Source organism: Anguilla rostrata, chromosome 16 (assembly GCF_018555375.3).
Source record: "Anguilla rostrata isolate EN2019 chromosome 16, ASM1855537v3, whole genome shotgun sequence".
NCBI lineage: Eukaryota > Metazoa > Chordata > Actinopteri > Anguilliformes > Anguillidae > Anguilla > Anguilla rostrata.
In genome coordinates, this window is record NC_057948.1 from 17,254,557 (window position 1) to 17,269,788 (window position 15,232).

At 43.2% G+C, this 15,232-nt stretch overlaps 2 protein-coding genes across 5 annotated transcripts in view; one reads left to right on the plus strand and one right to left on the minus strand.

The window, feature by feature from the left end:
- Nucleotides 1-6,785, plus strand: part of LOC135241602 (FERM domain-containing protein 5) — a 94,727-nt gene extending 87,942 nt beyond the window's left edge. For 3 of the 4 annotated variants that reach the window (XM_064312122.1, XM_064312123.1, XM_064312125.1), the window contains exon 14: nucleotides 841-6,785. In XM_064312122.1, coding sequence (XP_064168192.1) covers nucleotides 841-1,406 — 566 coding nt within the window. In that variant the 3' untranslated portion in view covers nucleotides 1,407-6,785. The remainder of the gene's footprint in view (nucleotides 1-840) is intronic. The other variant, XM_064312124.1, reaches the window with a different exon arrangement.
- Nucleotides 6,786-8,354: 1,569 nt separating this feature from the next.
- ctsh (cathepsin H) lies at nucleotides 8,355-14,477 on the minus strand. Its single transcript, XM_064312126.1, has 12 exons — nucleotides 14,336-14,477; nucleotides 13,905-13,936; nucleotides 13,412-13,517; nucleotides 13,237-13,307; nucleotides 12,435-12,539; nucleotides 10,780-10,866; nucleotides 10,124-10,179; nucleotides 9,959-10,040; nucleotides 9,736-9,804; nucleotides 9,511-9,617; nucleotides 8,950-9,075; nucleotides 8,355-8,770 (listed from the first exon to the last, which is right to left on the minus strand). Exons 1-12 carry the CDS (start codon nucleotides 14,433-14,435, stop codon nucleotides 8,695-8,697), a joined length of 1,017 nt encoding a protein of 338 aa, XP_064168196.1. The 5' UTR covers nucleotides 14,436-14,477; the 3' UTR covers nucleotides 8,355-8,694.
- Nucleotides 14,478-15,232: the final 755 nt, after the last annotated feature.

Consider the following 15,232-nt stretch of genomic DNA (forward strand, 5'->3'; position numbering starts at 1 on the left):
TTGATTTGCTCCAGTACTGAATAGGTGACTCTGTTATGAGTATGATCAGATAGCGTACGCAGCAATATGCAGCACAAACTGCGCTCAGTATATTTTCTTGGAGGATTTATTCCTCAGAGTAATTGTGAAATTACTGCAGAAAATTGCGATTTTTAAAAATGTTTTTCTAGGCCTTTTTGTGCCTTAAGGCTCTCCCCTCACTACGTCTCAGTAGTATGTGTTATTGAAAAATGAGACATTCCAATACCCGCTGCCTCCATTTTAGTTTGGCTATAATCAGTGGGGGTGCTTTGAAGGAGGGAGGCCAGCGGCTTCTGTTATTGTTCTAAAGGAAGGTGTCTCATGCTGGAGATTGGTTGTTCCCACTAATTATAAAATCTATCCAGAGCGCAACTGACCAACTGAACAAGCCGTAGACCGCAGACAGCACCCTCAGACATTGCGTCCCATTGCAGTTACAGCTTCAGATGCAGGGAGAGCCAGTAAGGGACTGGTGTGCACTGTTATTATTCATCCACCCATCATCCACTTTCCAAACTGTGTATACCTGGTCAGGGTCATGGGGTGGCTGGAGTCTGTCCCAGCATGCATTGGGTGAGAAGCAATAATACACTGTGGACTGGTGGCCAATCCATCACAGGGCCCATACACCATGTGGGACTATGGGAAATTTAGGCTCTCTAGTTAGGCTAACCTGCATGACTTTGCACTGTGGAAGGAAACCAGAGTACCCCGAGGAAACCCACTGTGATTATGTACGTTTATTGTAATGTAAGGCTGTATGAATGTATAATGGCTGAATTCCTCTCTCTGCCCCCCCCCCCCCTTTCCCCGGGGCAGGTCTGGAGTCCTTGCGGGACAGCGCCCACTCCACGCCGGTGCGCTCCGTCTCCCACGGCGACTCCTTCCTGCCGCGCTCGCGCAGCGCGATGCCGGACGGCGCCGAGGGGCCCTCCGTGATCTCGGACGAGGCCTACAGCCCGTCGGACAGCGTGCTGCCCACCCCCGTGGCCGAGCACGGCGGCCTGGAGCTGGCCCTGGCGCGCCAGAACAACGGCGCCCCCTGCAGCATCGAGGAGGAGTTGGAGGCGGGGACCCCCGCCGGGGGCGGCGGCGGCGAGCCGGGGGCCGACGGCAGGGGGGGGGCCGGCGCCCGCTCCGAAGCGGAACAGGTGAATAAGTTTGTTTTAAGCGTGCTCCGTCTGCTCCTTGTGACCGTGGGACTCCTCTTTGTGTTGCTCCTCCTCCTGATCGTTCTGACCGAGTCCGACATTGACGTGGCGTTTCTACGCGATATCCGCCAGACGCCCGAGTTCGAGCAGTTCCATTACGAATACTTTTGTCCCCTCAGGCGATGGTTTGCCTGCAAGTTCAGCTGGCTGGGCGGGACAACCGTTAACCAGTGAAACTGAGGGAGAGGGGCCCCACACTGGGGCTGTGCCCTGGGCCCCGTCCTCCTCCCCCCTCCCCCTCCTTCCCCAACCTCCCCCCCCCTGCCGGGGACTCGAGAAGACGATAGCGTGAGCGAGTGATGGAGGGCTGCCCCATCCCGACATGAATCCAGCTTCTCTCATGCAAACCCCTCCCCCTTGCAGCAAGCGCACACCATGGACTGCTCCAGGACACGCCCCCTGGAGTCTCCTCTCCTCCTGTGTTCAATTTTTTTTCTCCTCTATTTTTTGTTACATTTTTATTTTTATATGCAAAGCCAGAGGACATTTTGTTTCCTTTTTTTGTTGTCTGGAATTTCTTATAATTTCAGGTTTATTTTTTTTGTTCGCCACAACAAAAAACTAAAAGCTGCATGAAAAACCAACATAAAAACCGACGTGAAAGAAAGTCGACGTGCGCTAGGCTTCTACTGAAGGTCTACACAGGACAGCATAAAACATGAGGGAGAAGATGCCTTTATTTTCTAATTAATTGTGTTTTATCTCGGAGGGAAGAATGATGTGAGACAGGTCTGATCTGATCTGGCAATAAGATGTATGACAGAAGAGCTTAATGTGAGATCGGCCATTTCCCCAGTATATCAGTGTTAACCCTTACCATGCTGTCATTTTACTTGCTCTGCCCGCAGTGAGGTTGTGGCCGCTCAACCAGTATTCTGGCATTTTGGGTGGAAACCTGTAATTAAATTAAGAGAGATTCTCATGAATTTGTCCACAGAGCAAGATATGATAAGGAATTTGAAGATGAGTAATTTAGGAAAGAACAGCCCTCTTAAAACACGTTACAGTGTAAGTGGTCCAGATGTTGCAGTTTCACTGGAAAGGTCCTTAGTATGCTGGCTCACTTAGAAAAGCTTTGACTGTTCTTCCGTAGGAATTAGGTTCTGGGTTAGTAGTTGTAAGTTATGCTGTAGAATTATTCATTTGCAAGTTTTATAAGAATTCAAATAAAATGGAGTTATGTTATATGACCTAGCAGTAGCTGGTGGAGACGCGTTGATGGTCTATCTCTCGAAAGCATTCACTTGAACCCATAGGTTCGGTCTAGCTAGATGTGCAATGTAAAGAGACATTTTTAAAACAAAAAATGTTACCAGCCTTTTTTTCCCTAAGCTGTGAATTTATTTTTGCTTGTTAAATTTTTTTTAAGCAAAATGTCTTGGTTTATTTTTATTAAAACAGAGTAAAAAGAAAGAGTGTACAATAGAATAAAACAGAGCGAAATTGGTGGGCTTTTCCCCATTGTATATATAAATAATAATTGTGGGGAGGGGCTTCAATGTGGAAATAATACTATTATGAATCATTATTATAACAGTAGTAACACTATACTTTTGTACAAAGTAGTTTTGTTTCCTAATATATTGACAGTCCCATGTATATTTTAACAGAAGTTAAATATTATTTTGTTATCGAAAGAAAGTTATACTTTTTTCTTCTTTTTTTAGCTCTGTGAATCCAGTGAGGCCTAGTATTTATGGAAAGCAGGAGGGAAAAGGGCTGAAACAGGGATTTATCCAGGTCCATGTCACACTTATGTCTCCTCTCCCACAAGCAGCAGCCACCTCCTTTAATTGTATTTTTGTCGTTGTCTGTACATCTACCAAAGATACTTCTGTGGTCCGGCCAACAGGGCAGCTGCTTGCAGAATGCTAACTGATTAACAGTGACTGCACATCGCAGAGGGGATACACATTACTGTATGCTATCCGCCGCATTCTCTCATACTACAGTATGCCACCAACATGGCAAAACCTTTGACTGGAGCTGTTTGTCTGGCTGATAGGTAGCAATAATTGTGCCTTTACGGCCGTTAGATTGGATAAATCCCTGTTTTAGTTGTCTATTTTTTGTTTGTTTGTTTGTTAGTTTGTTTGCTTCTGATTTTGCTATATATATGAAGTATGCGTGTTTGCTTTTGATTATTGTGTGTGGGAGTGCGTACATGTGTAGCCTACAATACAAAACAAAAAAAGTTTTAAAATCTGATGACGGAAATCGCTGACGAACAAAGTGCAAAAATGTTTTTTTTTTAAAGAGGGGAAGACGCAGAGCAGAGTTATCATGGCACAAGGACTATGAGGGAGAAGCCATTTGCTTTTATTTAGCGGGTCACACAGAGAGAGTACCCAGCGCTCATGTGACCAAACTGTCCAATCATATTCTCAACCCCAAATCATGCATGCCAGATGGTCGAGCACACTACGTGCCTCTGAGTGCAGTAACCAAGTCACAGAGCTGCTTGAGGTCAGAAAAACCAGGTCTGCGCTAGAGCAGTTCAGCCTGAGATCAGCTGTAGGGCGGTCTGGCCGAGGGCCTTGGCTTCATCTGATTGGCCTTCGCTGTCCGACACCCTCCGCCATCCTTCGTTCTGCCCTCTGATTGGACACTCAGCACAGATGCTCAATATACAAACTAAACTGACCAAACTAGGCTGGTCACATTCCGCATTCCTTCCATCTACACTGCTTCCTTAATATGGGTTGAGTTGCCAGGGCTATCTGTTACCGTGCTCGCTGTTTTTATGTTCTGTCTCCAGCAGAGCTACAGTCTGAATACTTATATGAGCTAGTAAATCAGAACATTTTCAAGATTTAACAGCAGTAGAGTTGAACTTTCTATGTTAAGAATACAGAGTATTCTGTGTTAGTGTATCGACAATCTGCGGTCGGAGCAGCTGTTTTTACTATTGTGTTGGGGGGGGGGGGGACTTTAGTCAGCTTATAGTATAATTCCAGGTGGTTTGGACAAAGCAGGATAAAAATAGTAAAGATCATACACTATATAAACAACACGTGAAATCTTGGAGACGAGCTGGCAAACAAGTTTACGTGCTACATTTCCTTCAGACAGTTCTTAAGAAGCATCTAAGAGTTAAGATATGCCAAAAATGAACAGCCAATGGAACGATTGGTGGTGTTTTTGAATTGTATTACTTTACTTATTAGCGACATTCTGTAAGTACATTTTCAGAAGGCAATGTGGCATTTGTGTGTTCTCCAAAAACATTGTAAGCAAGGCTTCTGATTGGTTGGTTTATTTGACGAAGACAAGAAAATGACAGGCAGTTTTAAAATTTGGGAAAAGGAAAAATAAGATGAATGATGATGGTCTCATTATTCACTCATTTTAACAGCATCATGTAGCACCAATGATCACTGGACACATGCAACAAATAAGGCAGCATATTCAACAAGCAATAATCAAAAAAATGTGTCACATGACAAAATCATCAAGCTAGTCAATTATTATTTTTATTCTTTTTATGTTATTTCATTTTTGTTTTTTATTTGATCATTATTGTCAATGTTATGTTATTAGCATTTTATAATTAGCTTTATCTAAATGTTGGCATTTGCTAATTTACTGTTGTGCTGTAATTGGTGTTGCCGGACCCGAGGCTGTGTCAGTACAGAGCCTCAGCAAACGGCTCTGTACTGTGATTACTGTGAGATGGGGGGGTGGGAATGGGGGGGGGGGGGTCAAAAGGGAATGAAGAAAAACACACAGCTTGTCGGCAGGTGATTTGGGCTACCCTTTAAAACAGAGATCCTAAACACTGTCCTCCATGTACCTGTGTGCAGAACAGCGAGCCTGTGACATCGGACAGCTGCGCCCTGGTTGGCTTTCATCTGCTGTCAGTCATTTGTGTCACGCCTCCTAAAACGAGCCTTCCTTCCAGAGACACGCCCCATGCCGTTGCACTGGACTGTCTGGTACACCCTTCTCCTTTTGGCCAGTGCTGGGGGAGGCGGACCAAACAGTGGTCATATCGGGATGTCACAGTGTGCCGCTCAGCAAGTGTTGGCAATCATGTAAGCAGCACAGTTATACTTTCCTGTCATTTTTCTTTTTGGGTGGGGGGTAAGGGGAGGGGGGCAGTCCATTAATGCACATTTTGAAGATGAGATGTAAGTGCATTCGCACGGCGAAAAACAGACCTCCTCGTAAGGTAAGTTCAAATTGAAGGTTGATGCATTAGGCCGGGCTAGCCTGTCACGGCTACCGCCAAAACTGCTAAACGCCGATGCACCACAAGGGCTTACTGCTCATCATGGATATGTTCAACAACACTGTACCAGTTCACTGAGATCTGGGGATCAGGGGGGAAGGGGATGGCTGCTACTGAATGGCCGCGGGACTGAGGACAAGCCAAGCTTTACGCAACAGTACAGAGAGAGGGTAAGCAGTCTGGGCCCTGTGTGGGGGAACAAGACGCAATGTTCCGCGGCTCAAATATCCCGCTTTAAGCTCGCCTAATTGCTCACTTTATTCACCATTTAAGTGACTTCGGTATTTTCAGTTTTCATTTGAAAATCTCTTGGCAGTATTCAGGACGCAGGCGGTCATAAGCCCCTCATTAGTTGCCAGGTTAACTCTGGTATCGTCAGTTTTTTGTAGAAATGCAGAACTCTTCACAGCTAATGCAATCAGTCAGCATTTAGACTGTTAATTTTCCACTTTTGGGGGTGGGACGAAAGTGGCTTCATTATTTAAATAGTTTGGGTTTTGCGAACCACAGAGAATAATTCCTTAAAGAAAAGGCGCATAGCTAATATCGTTAGGCTGCTGTCAGCATCAGCAGATTTGGGGATGTAGGTCCCAGGAGACATTGACTGAGCAGTAAAACAGTAGAGGAAAAGGGGAGAGAGAATGAGTGGGGGAAGGGTATTTTTTATATTTATGTGCTAAGATGCACTGGATAACTCGTCACTCTAATAAAGTCACTGTATCCCTGGGGCATACAGACGCAGGCGGGACACGCTCCTGCCGGTCCACTAGGTGGCGCACTGTAAAGCAGCACCCTGAGAAGTGAGGAAACCGCAAAATGCCCGTCTGTCCTCCCACCCGTCCGTTTCTTATTTAACCGCACACAGGCGTGCTCTCTGCGGCGTTAGCTCGCTCTGCTCGAGAGGCAGCGGTATTGTATTTATTCTGGGGTTCGACCCTAAACTGCGTCGCTTCTTCTGCACCAACCACCCTCTCCCACCGCCATCATCATGCCCATGGACGTGTGTGTATCCATACCAGCGCGTGCCCGTAGGTGACCTGTATTTATGTTAGTCTGAATTACTGCATCTTTTTAAACTTGGAAATTGAAGATTGCCGTTAATTTATTTAATATATAAGTACATGAGTATAAATATATTCAAAATGTGTGTGCCAAATCCTGTTCCTGCTCCGTCTATCTCGTTCCAAAACCATCTTTGTACTGTAGGAAAACTTCCATATGAAACAGTATAAGATATTGTTTCCTTCTGATAGTTCCTTGTATCTGGTGCCATGAAATTATTAAAACTTGAAATAAACATTGAAAAAAAATGTTTGAAAGAAGCCTTTGGTTGTGTTTTTGTAGTTTCTAACTATTACCAAGATACACAGGGAAGAAGCATCTAATGCCACCATAGCAACACGCAACACAATGCTGCCATCTACAGGTATATTTTACTCACTGCAAGTTACATAACACAAATAGCACATCGCTGTACAGCCACACAGCAGACGTATTACACACATAAACCCGTATAGTCATTCATGACCATGTGGAACACAGACACACAAACAAGAAAATTGACAAACATTCTTACTATTCCAAAACTCAGAGGAACCGAGCTGTGTCAAAAACTTTGATAAGGCATCGTACCCTTCCGATAGACACGCTAACTTCAATGATTCTGCTGTGGCTCAGCTTTGTCTTCATACCCAATGAAAGGTTGTGTGCTCCAGTTGCCAGATACTGCTGCTTCCACTCCTTTGCAGACAAGGCCTGTGTACATACACTCAACACATTCTGTAGACCCACCAGATATTCAGCTCCATATTTGTCAAGATGGGTGCGTTGAACAGTGCTGTGGTAATGGATACCATACCACAGAGCCCCAGAAACATGTTTAAAGGGATGAGAGGATCAAAGGCTTGCAGGAGCTGACTATCTGATTGGCCTGCAAATTGGCTTACAGCTGACCTACTGCAGGCAATGTCTGAAACGGCACACTAGCCTACTATTGAGTATACAAGTTGACTACTATTGAGTATACATGTTGTATACTCAATAGTAGTCAAGTACGTAAGCTGTTTTGGGCATGGCCTCAGACTCTGATGACAAGAACCTATCCAATTTGCTTTAGCTTGCCAAATGTGTCAATGTTATTAAAGCTCTTGGCATTCTGCACTGCTGTAGCCTACAGAAAATTACAGATATTGCTTTTTTGCTTGACCACTACAGGAGGACTGTCACGTGTCACAAGGACCATGTATAATCGCATCACCAGTTTGATCAACGTGCACTTGAAGGTGAGAATCCACACGTTGGGGGTTGAATTAAAATTCTGAAGACAACCGCAGACTCCATATAGGAGTATATGTTCAGTAGCAATCAGTAGCTGCATTGCAATTAGTGTGAACATTAATATTCTTCCTCAATTATGTGTGAATTTCCAAGTGAAAACAATTATTGTGCAAGTGAAATGTAGTTTTTAAGTGACAACTTGGGTAAATGTAAAATAAGACATTTAAGTGCACACGCTGGGTAACTGCTTGTGTCTTCTAAGCCAATGAATGTAATGTCACACGAAGGAAAGAAGCGAAAAAAGACCTTCTTAATTGTGAAAACAAATCTTTAATAAAATTAAAGCAAACCGCCAAATAGTTCTAGCATACCTGATTGTGATAGAACAATGAATGAACTGAGCTACTGTTCAGCTAAATAACAATACTGCATTTTCCACTGTTTCCTGTATTATCACTACTGTATATAAATCCTTCATGTAGATATATTGATTATTGATTGAAATTGTAACATGATTAGAACTAATAAAGAAACAATCATACTGGTCAGTTTCCCTTTTCATGTAAAAAAAATCAAACTTTTTGGTATTAATTATGATTTATGTATCCAGATAAAAAAAGTGCATAGTGAACACCACCAGTACATGTAATGGCTTGTGGCTCCTGTGACATCACAGGATCTTTATAAATGCACAGACACTGTGGCTGAGTGCAGTCTCTGCGTATTTAAGCCCCTGGAGGCCTCCACACAAGGCATTTCCAACATGAAGACCAGCCCCACCCCACCCCACCCATCCCCAGCAATGGCACCAGTGTGCTGAAGATCAGGTGATGTCACAGGGCCAGTTCATCTTGTTCTCTTACCCGTACACAAAGAACCACTTCATTAGAATTTTACGTCTTGCTTGTAGTTTCCCTTTTACTCTTTGACTCTCCGAAATGGGGGCATCGCGATTCACACCAGAGGGAGGGGGTAGGACGAACAGGCCGCCACTCCGCACATATTCTTCCCCCGCTCCATAAGGAAATACCTGGGGGGGGGGGGGCAAGAACAATTCCAGTTATGAGAGCCAAACCAAAGTGCTCTAATCTGGAGCTGATCTGTTCCTGTTTGGCACCGACGCTCGAATACATATCCTCACAGTCGTAAACCTGTTCCACAATGACTCAGCAGACCAGGAAAAAGCAGAAAGAGGAAGTGCAGGCGTACCCTTGTTTCCCCCACGTCGTTCCCCAGGAGTTCTTCACTATCCAGTAGGGGGTCCCGTCCTGGGAGCCGTACCCCACGGCGAGGACGGCGTGGTTCACTTTGTCCGTGGTGTTGCGACACGTGGTGCTGAAACGAGAGCGGCGGCAGCCAATCAGAGGGCAGGAGCACACCGAATCAGGCAGAAAGAAGAACAGGCCGTGTGATGTAATGCATGACTGCTTATCATGTCATCTGAAACCATCACATCTCTCAGACCTTTAGCGAATTACGGAATTTTACTATTTTTTTTAAATGATCTGAACAGTCTTTAATGTTTAAGAAGTGTCAGAGACTCGTCACTGTGGTCAAACTGATTTCCAACAAAAGATTTTCACTGTTTAAACCTTTAACTCTATTTGAATGACAGGCACAACTGTTGGTTCTACAATGTAGCCAGAGACTGTTGCAGAACTGTAGAATGGGGGTGGGGCAACCAAACTGTCACTCACATCAGTTAAGAGTGTGATGTCATAAAAGGTAGAACCCACCTCTGCCGTCCCCACCCCCAGGGTTGATTCTCACCTGCTGTACACCCCGTCCTTGTAGTGCATGAAATCATCTACCACTTCATACGCAACGCTGATGGGATTCAACCTGGCCACGGCATCCACCATGCCCATTTCATCAAACTTTGAGCGGGTTTGGGAGAGTAAAATAATAAACATTAGCATTTCTGTTAGCATTTGACATAAAGAACCCACTCAAAAGCTTCCACTGAGCTGAGCAGCACTGAAAAAAGGCACTCACCATTGTTATGTTGATGACGTCCTTCACGAATGCAGCTGCCAGGTCAGGGTGGAACTTGCAGGTGCTTTCCTGCAAGCAAAAGAATTGTTGGAACATCATCATCATCATCACTAGCATGCTCTCCTTCCTTATGCTATTGGCTGTACTTGCACTTGCTTATTTGACATTTGCACACAGCATTTCCACCCTGTACTTGGAGAAGAGTTTGACATAACCGACTCACACGTGCTGTGTATGGGTAGGTGTCCTCTGTCATGAGTCCTTTGTTGTATTTGATGTACTCAAAGGCCTGGCTAGGAAGTCCGCTACGGAAGCGAATGAGAAAGTAAATGACGAGCACCTTCCGGCAGCCCGCGCCCCCCCGAGCGCCCGTTTGCGCAGCACTCACCCGTTGCAGCCCTTGTTTTTGAAGGCCTGGGCGCAGTCCACCAGCTGCTGCTCTGACTGGAAAACACAGAGATACGCACAGGGCGCAGTGAGGGAGGGAGCTGCACAGGCCCACAGCACAGCCCTACGCCACAGTCACAGGCCCAAAGCCCAGCGCTACGGCAGAGTCACAAACCCACAACACAGCTCTACGGCACAGCTGTGTGGCGGAGCCCCAGGCCCTGTCATCCACACAATCCATGCACATTTGCTGACCAAGTTAAAATTCAACATACAAGTGTCAAGATGGAACACTGCTTAAGCAACCCTGTCATGAATACAGAGTGATCAGTATAAAGCTTAAGGAGTGATCATTATATCATTTACCAAACACCGTGGACACAGAAACAAAACAATCGAGCTGAAGTATTTCTGCATGAAGGCAGCACTCAGCTGAGCCTGCTGAGCCTGCAGCATTACAGCTATAACAGGAAGTGACTACTTTATCAGAAGGGAAACCAACTGAAATTCGGAATCCCCCTGCTATTTTGAGGCATTGATTTTGTGTGATTGGGGACATGTATGAAAAAGAGGAGATTTAATGATTTCCAATGACCCAGTGGGGTAAGGGTATCGGGGTGAGAGCCAAGGGTGGAAACGGCATGGTTCATTTCTCACCAGAAGCAGGAGTTTTCCGGAAGCAATGGCAGTGGCAGACTCCAGGCAGCCTGTGGTAGAGAATGACCAGCAGCTCCCACAGGCACCCTGAAACCAACAGGACAAACGGCTCTTACTGAAACCAACCCAACAACACAACAAATGGCTCGCACAGCAGCGCTGAAACCAACACGACAAATGACTCATACAGCTGAACATGTGATCGTTTCCTTCTTTATGATTCAAAATGCAGAAGACCAACGAGCCACACATTCTCTGTGCACTCTGGCCCCCATAAAATTTAGCAAGTGAGATTATGGCTGTCACCATTACCAACCACATAGGCACACAACTAAGTTTGCATTATCACAATGATGGGTTTTTAAAAATGTGTATATTATTTTTCAGTTTTGTTTTAGATGTTGGCTATTAAAAAGCAACTGCGTATGTATTTCCAATTATATAATAAAGAACAATCATAAAGGTCTGTTTCAGTCTCTGTGTTTTCCCCTGAAATGCACTCTCGACATCTTTCCTTCCTGACAGGAGTTGTAGCCGACATTTTGTCTGGCGCTGGTAGGGAGAGCGGTGAAAAGCAACAGAGATCTGAACGAGAGCTAACGGTTTTGAAACTGAAAGCAGTCTATCTAATCTTTTGTATGGTGATACGCCACTAACGTCACTTTTACCTTTGTGTTGTCCCCAGGGCCCAAAATGACCCTTATCTGAGTTTAAATGCAGTGAAAACCCCCTAAATTAAACATTTTCGGCATGAAAGTTCATTACTTCCCCTGGAATGTCCCTACCATTAGAAAAGAAAGTTAAACATTGCCATTATTATATTGTTATGAAAGTAGTATAGCATCAGGGTACAAAGATCGTCTTACAATATGTGTCTTTTTTAACCCTCCAGTTATGAACTCAGAAGTCATATATTTTAAGTGCCACATATCTATTACTGCAAAAACAAATTATTACCATCTCTGTTTTATACTAAAAATGGATTGTGTAGACTGAAGAAATATCGTCTCTCTGAACTACCAATTAGGAAAGCAGGTATTCGCCAATTTATTGATGAGCTTGAGCTTGTTTCTACATGATAAACATTGATTCAGGGTTTTAAATTAAGGCTGGTTGGCTGGACATGGGGTGATAACATAATATGAAGTCAACACAAGGGTGAAGAGACACTATATAGATTCAGTCAACAATCTGTTCTATGATAATCAAAACGCACACATTCTTAATCCTTTACACCTAGAGGCTTTATTATTGTTTTTCATTGTTTTACACCAATAAAGTTATCCTTAAATTATTGTTTCTATAAAGGTTGTAGGCAAAAGTATCCGTGCACAATGTCCTTATTAAAAGTTCTATCGCTGTTCTATGGGTCGCCATCTGCAATTTACAATTCAATAAAACATTTTCAATGTCCTCCAGTAAGTTGGCTGTAACATACTATCAACTTATACAACTTGATATGTGGAGCAATTCCAGCGAAGTTCCAGTCCAAAGGTACAACGGCAGTGCCCCAACTGGGATTCAAACCAGCAAACTCTTGAGTTACAAGCCCAGCTCCTGTACTGCTACACTGCTGTGCCACTCTACACAGCATGTGTGCAGCGCTAAAACTCAGTGGTGCCACACCTCTGTGTGCACCCCTGTGAGCTACCTACCTGGTACTTCACAGGTGTGACGTAGTTCCCCTTTTCCCTCCAGTCCACCGAATCAGGGAATGGGCCATTACTGCTGACATGACCCCCTTTTGTGGCAGAGCAATTCTGATGGAGACAAGACACCGCCCCAGTCACCACAATTCATTTCACGACTTTTTTTTATGTGGAACAGGATGGAAATGGCATTCATCATAGCAAGGTATGAATCATGACATGAATGTCTTGATAAGATGAAGAGGGGGGCATTTCACAAATCAGGATTACTGAGTTCGCTGGGTAACTGCGCTGAGCAAAACCCGGAATCCTCCAAAATCTGGAACACGGACTGAAGTAAAAAGAGCTGTTCCGAGTTTTACTAGACACAGTAGTTCAGCTGACTCAGTAATCCTGCCTTGTGAAACACTGACCTGCACTCTCCCTCAATGTGCTAAAATTAGCACATGATGCTAAAATTAGCACATGATGCAAACAAGCATAGGAGATAACCGCTGGGTCCACTGCCTAAACAAAAACATCTTTCAAAAGTTAAAATAGGTATGTATCACTGACTGATCAGCTTTATAAAATTTTCCTTAGCCCAGAATATTTATTTATTTATTTGTCAAAATTAAATAGCATTTACCCTGGAATATAAATGTTATTCTGGACATTAGTTTAATGCTGATGAAAGTTTCAAAAGTCAAACAACACTGAAAAAACAAAAAGCAAAATTCTAATCTCACCAGTACGGATAAATTGCTGGTGCCCTTGAATCAGAACCAAACCTAGAAACAGAACCAAAACCTAAAGACTGCTGCAGTACCTGAGGCTCAGTCAGCAGGAAGGACTTCCTGAACTCAGCGAAGGTCATGTCAGAAAACTGGTTCAGACCCACTGGGGGACGGGAGAAAGAGAACACAGTTCTGCATCATTCAACCGCCCTGTGCAAAAGGCCAAAGAACAAAAAGGGGAAGGGGGATAATGAAAATGCACCATACTTGTGAATTTGTGGTTTCCTGCATTGTGGTGGTCAATCCTTTTCTTGTTCTCTGTGAATGTTTGCAGTCTGTGGTAGTACTCCTCCAGACCATACACTCGGTTGTGCTGTCATAGAGCAAATAAAAAAGAAAGGCTTTTTATCAGCTTGTTATCAGAGCTAAAAAAAAGCACCAAAAGTCTCAGAAGAATTTATGGAATTTATCAGAATACAGTATACTGCAATACTGCAGAGGTTTTTTATAAACCTATATTACAATACATGAAAGCAAGCATGACGTGCAATTCCCCGTGTATTGTAAAAGCTGTAAATGTTGCAATAATTGATAGCATTTCAATGCACTGTCTTTATGGTCTAGTCCATTTCCGTTTATAACCTACAACAGAACAGTCACGTGTAGCAATGTTAGGTACACGTAGCATGCAAGTTTCTGCAATCTTAATTTAAATGTCTAAAAGCAGAACCATGAACACCTTGGTAGGCTATAAATTTACCTGGGACATCCATAACTTGAATTCAAATTCCTCTGAAACAAACAAAAATGGCATTATGAGCAAGCTTTACTGAAACGCTACAACTTCATAACAGCTTGCATAGAACTGAAAGTGAATGAGAGATCTTATTAACCCAGATCACGAATAGCCTATATTACCGCAAAGTAGCCGGTTGGCTAACTAGCTGTACTTTACGTACACATTTTAAAACACCTCAATGCTTTCGCACAAACGTTAATTTTATAATTGAAAACATTAATCGCATAATAATTAAGCACGGTTATGGCTTTTACAGTTTTACAAGAAAGCTAGTCGAATTTCGAAACTGATAGCACAGTTACAGTCGTATACGTCATAATTCGACTTCAAGGCGATAGCCAGTTATTCACTTCGCTTCAATGATTTTAATGTACAATAGCTATCAGATTTACCTTCTGCCGAATAGACAGGCGTTGGAGAAAAGTGAGAAATGCGCACAGCAGCCAAAAGAATCACTATTGTGGCGGAGCTCTTCATCGCCATGCTGCTCATAGACCCGTCTGTGCAGAGAGAGCAAGGAGAGGGTGGTGTAAAGACACAGTACAGTCACATGACTCGTATATTTACATTTTTAGATTAAGGTCTTCAATTCAGTTAAAGAAGTAGGAAGAAATATGTTTCAAGTCATTTTTTTAAAAAAATGTATGTCACTGAAATAATATAGGCTACAAATATTTTGTACAATGGTGAACCATCCCAATAATACAAAACTTGGATAATCTCTCAGAAAAAAGGTACGAAAAACTATCTATAACGATACAAATGACTGTCACTGGGGTACTAGTAGATACATAAACTCATACCCCTAGTAGGAAAACCTAAGTAATTTGTACCTTTTTTTGCTTGAAAAGGGTTCTTATTAGTAACCAAATAGGCTAGAACATTAATGTAGGCTACTTTTAGTGTACATTTTGGCAAATTTGTTCCCTAAAGAACAAAAATGTACCTCCACAGTACCTTTATTTCTCAGAGTGTATCAAAGAAACATTCTTGTCCTTACCTTTCTCCCAAGCTCCCTGACACAACCCTAGGCTCAAGCACATAGTTTTCCTAACGCTAACCCTAACCCTAGTTGCACTGTAAATTGTACCCTAAAACTGTATTCTAGCCCTAGGACTCGTCTTATATATGTAATATATCAATTCATATATATATATAAATTCATGAAAAACTGAAATATATTGAGCTGAATTAAAGAAATATTAATGAATCGCTGAAGCCATTTATTAAGAATTTTCTAATGGTTATATATAGTACAGGCCAAAAGTATTAGGCCACCTGTAATTATT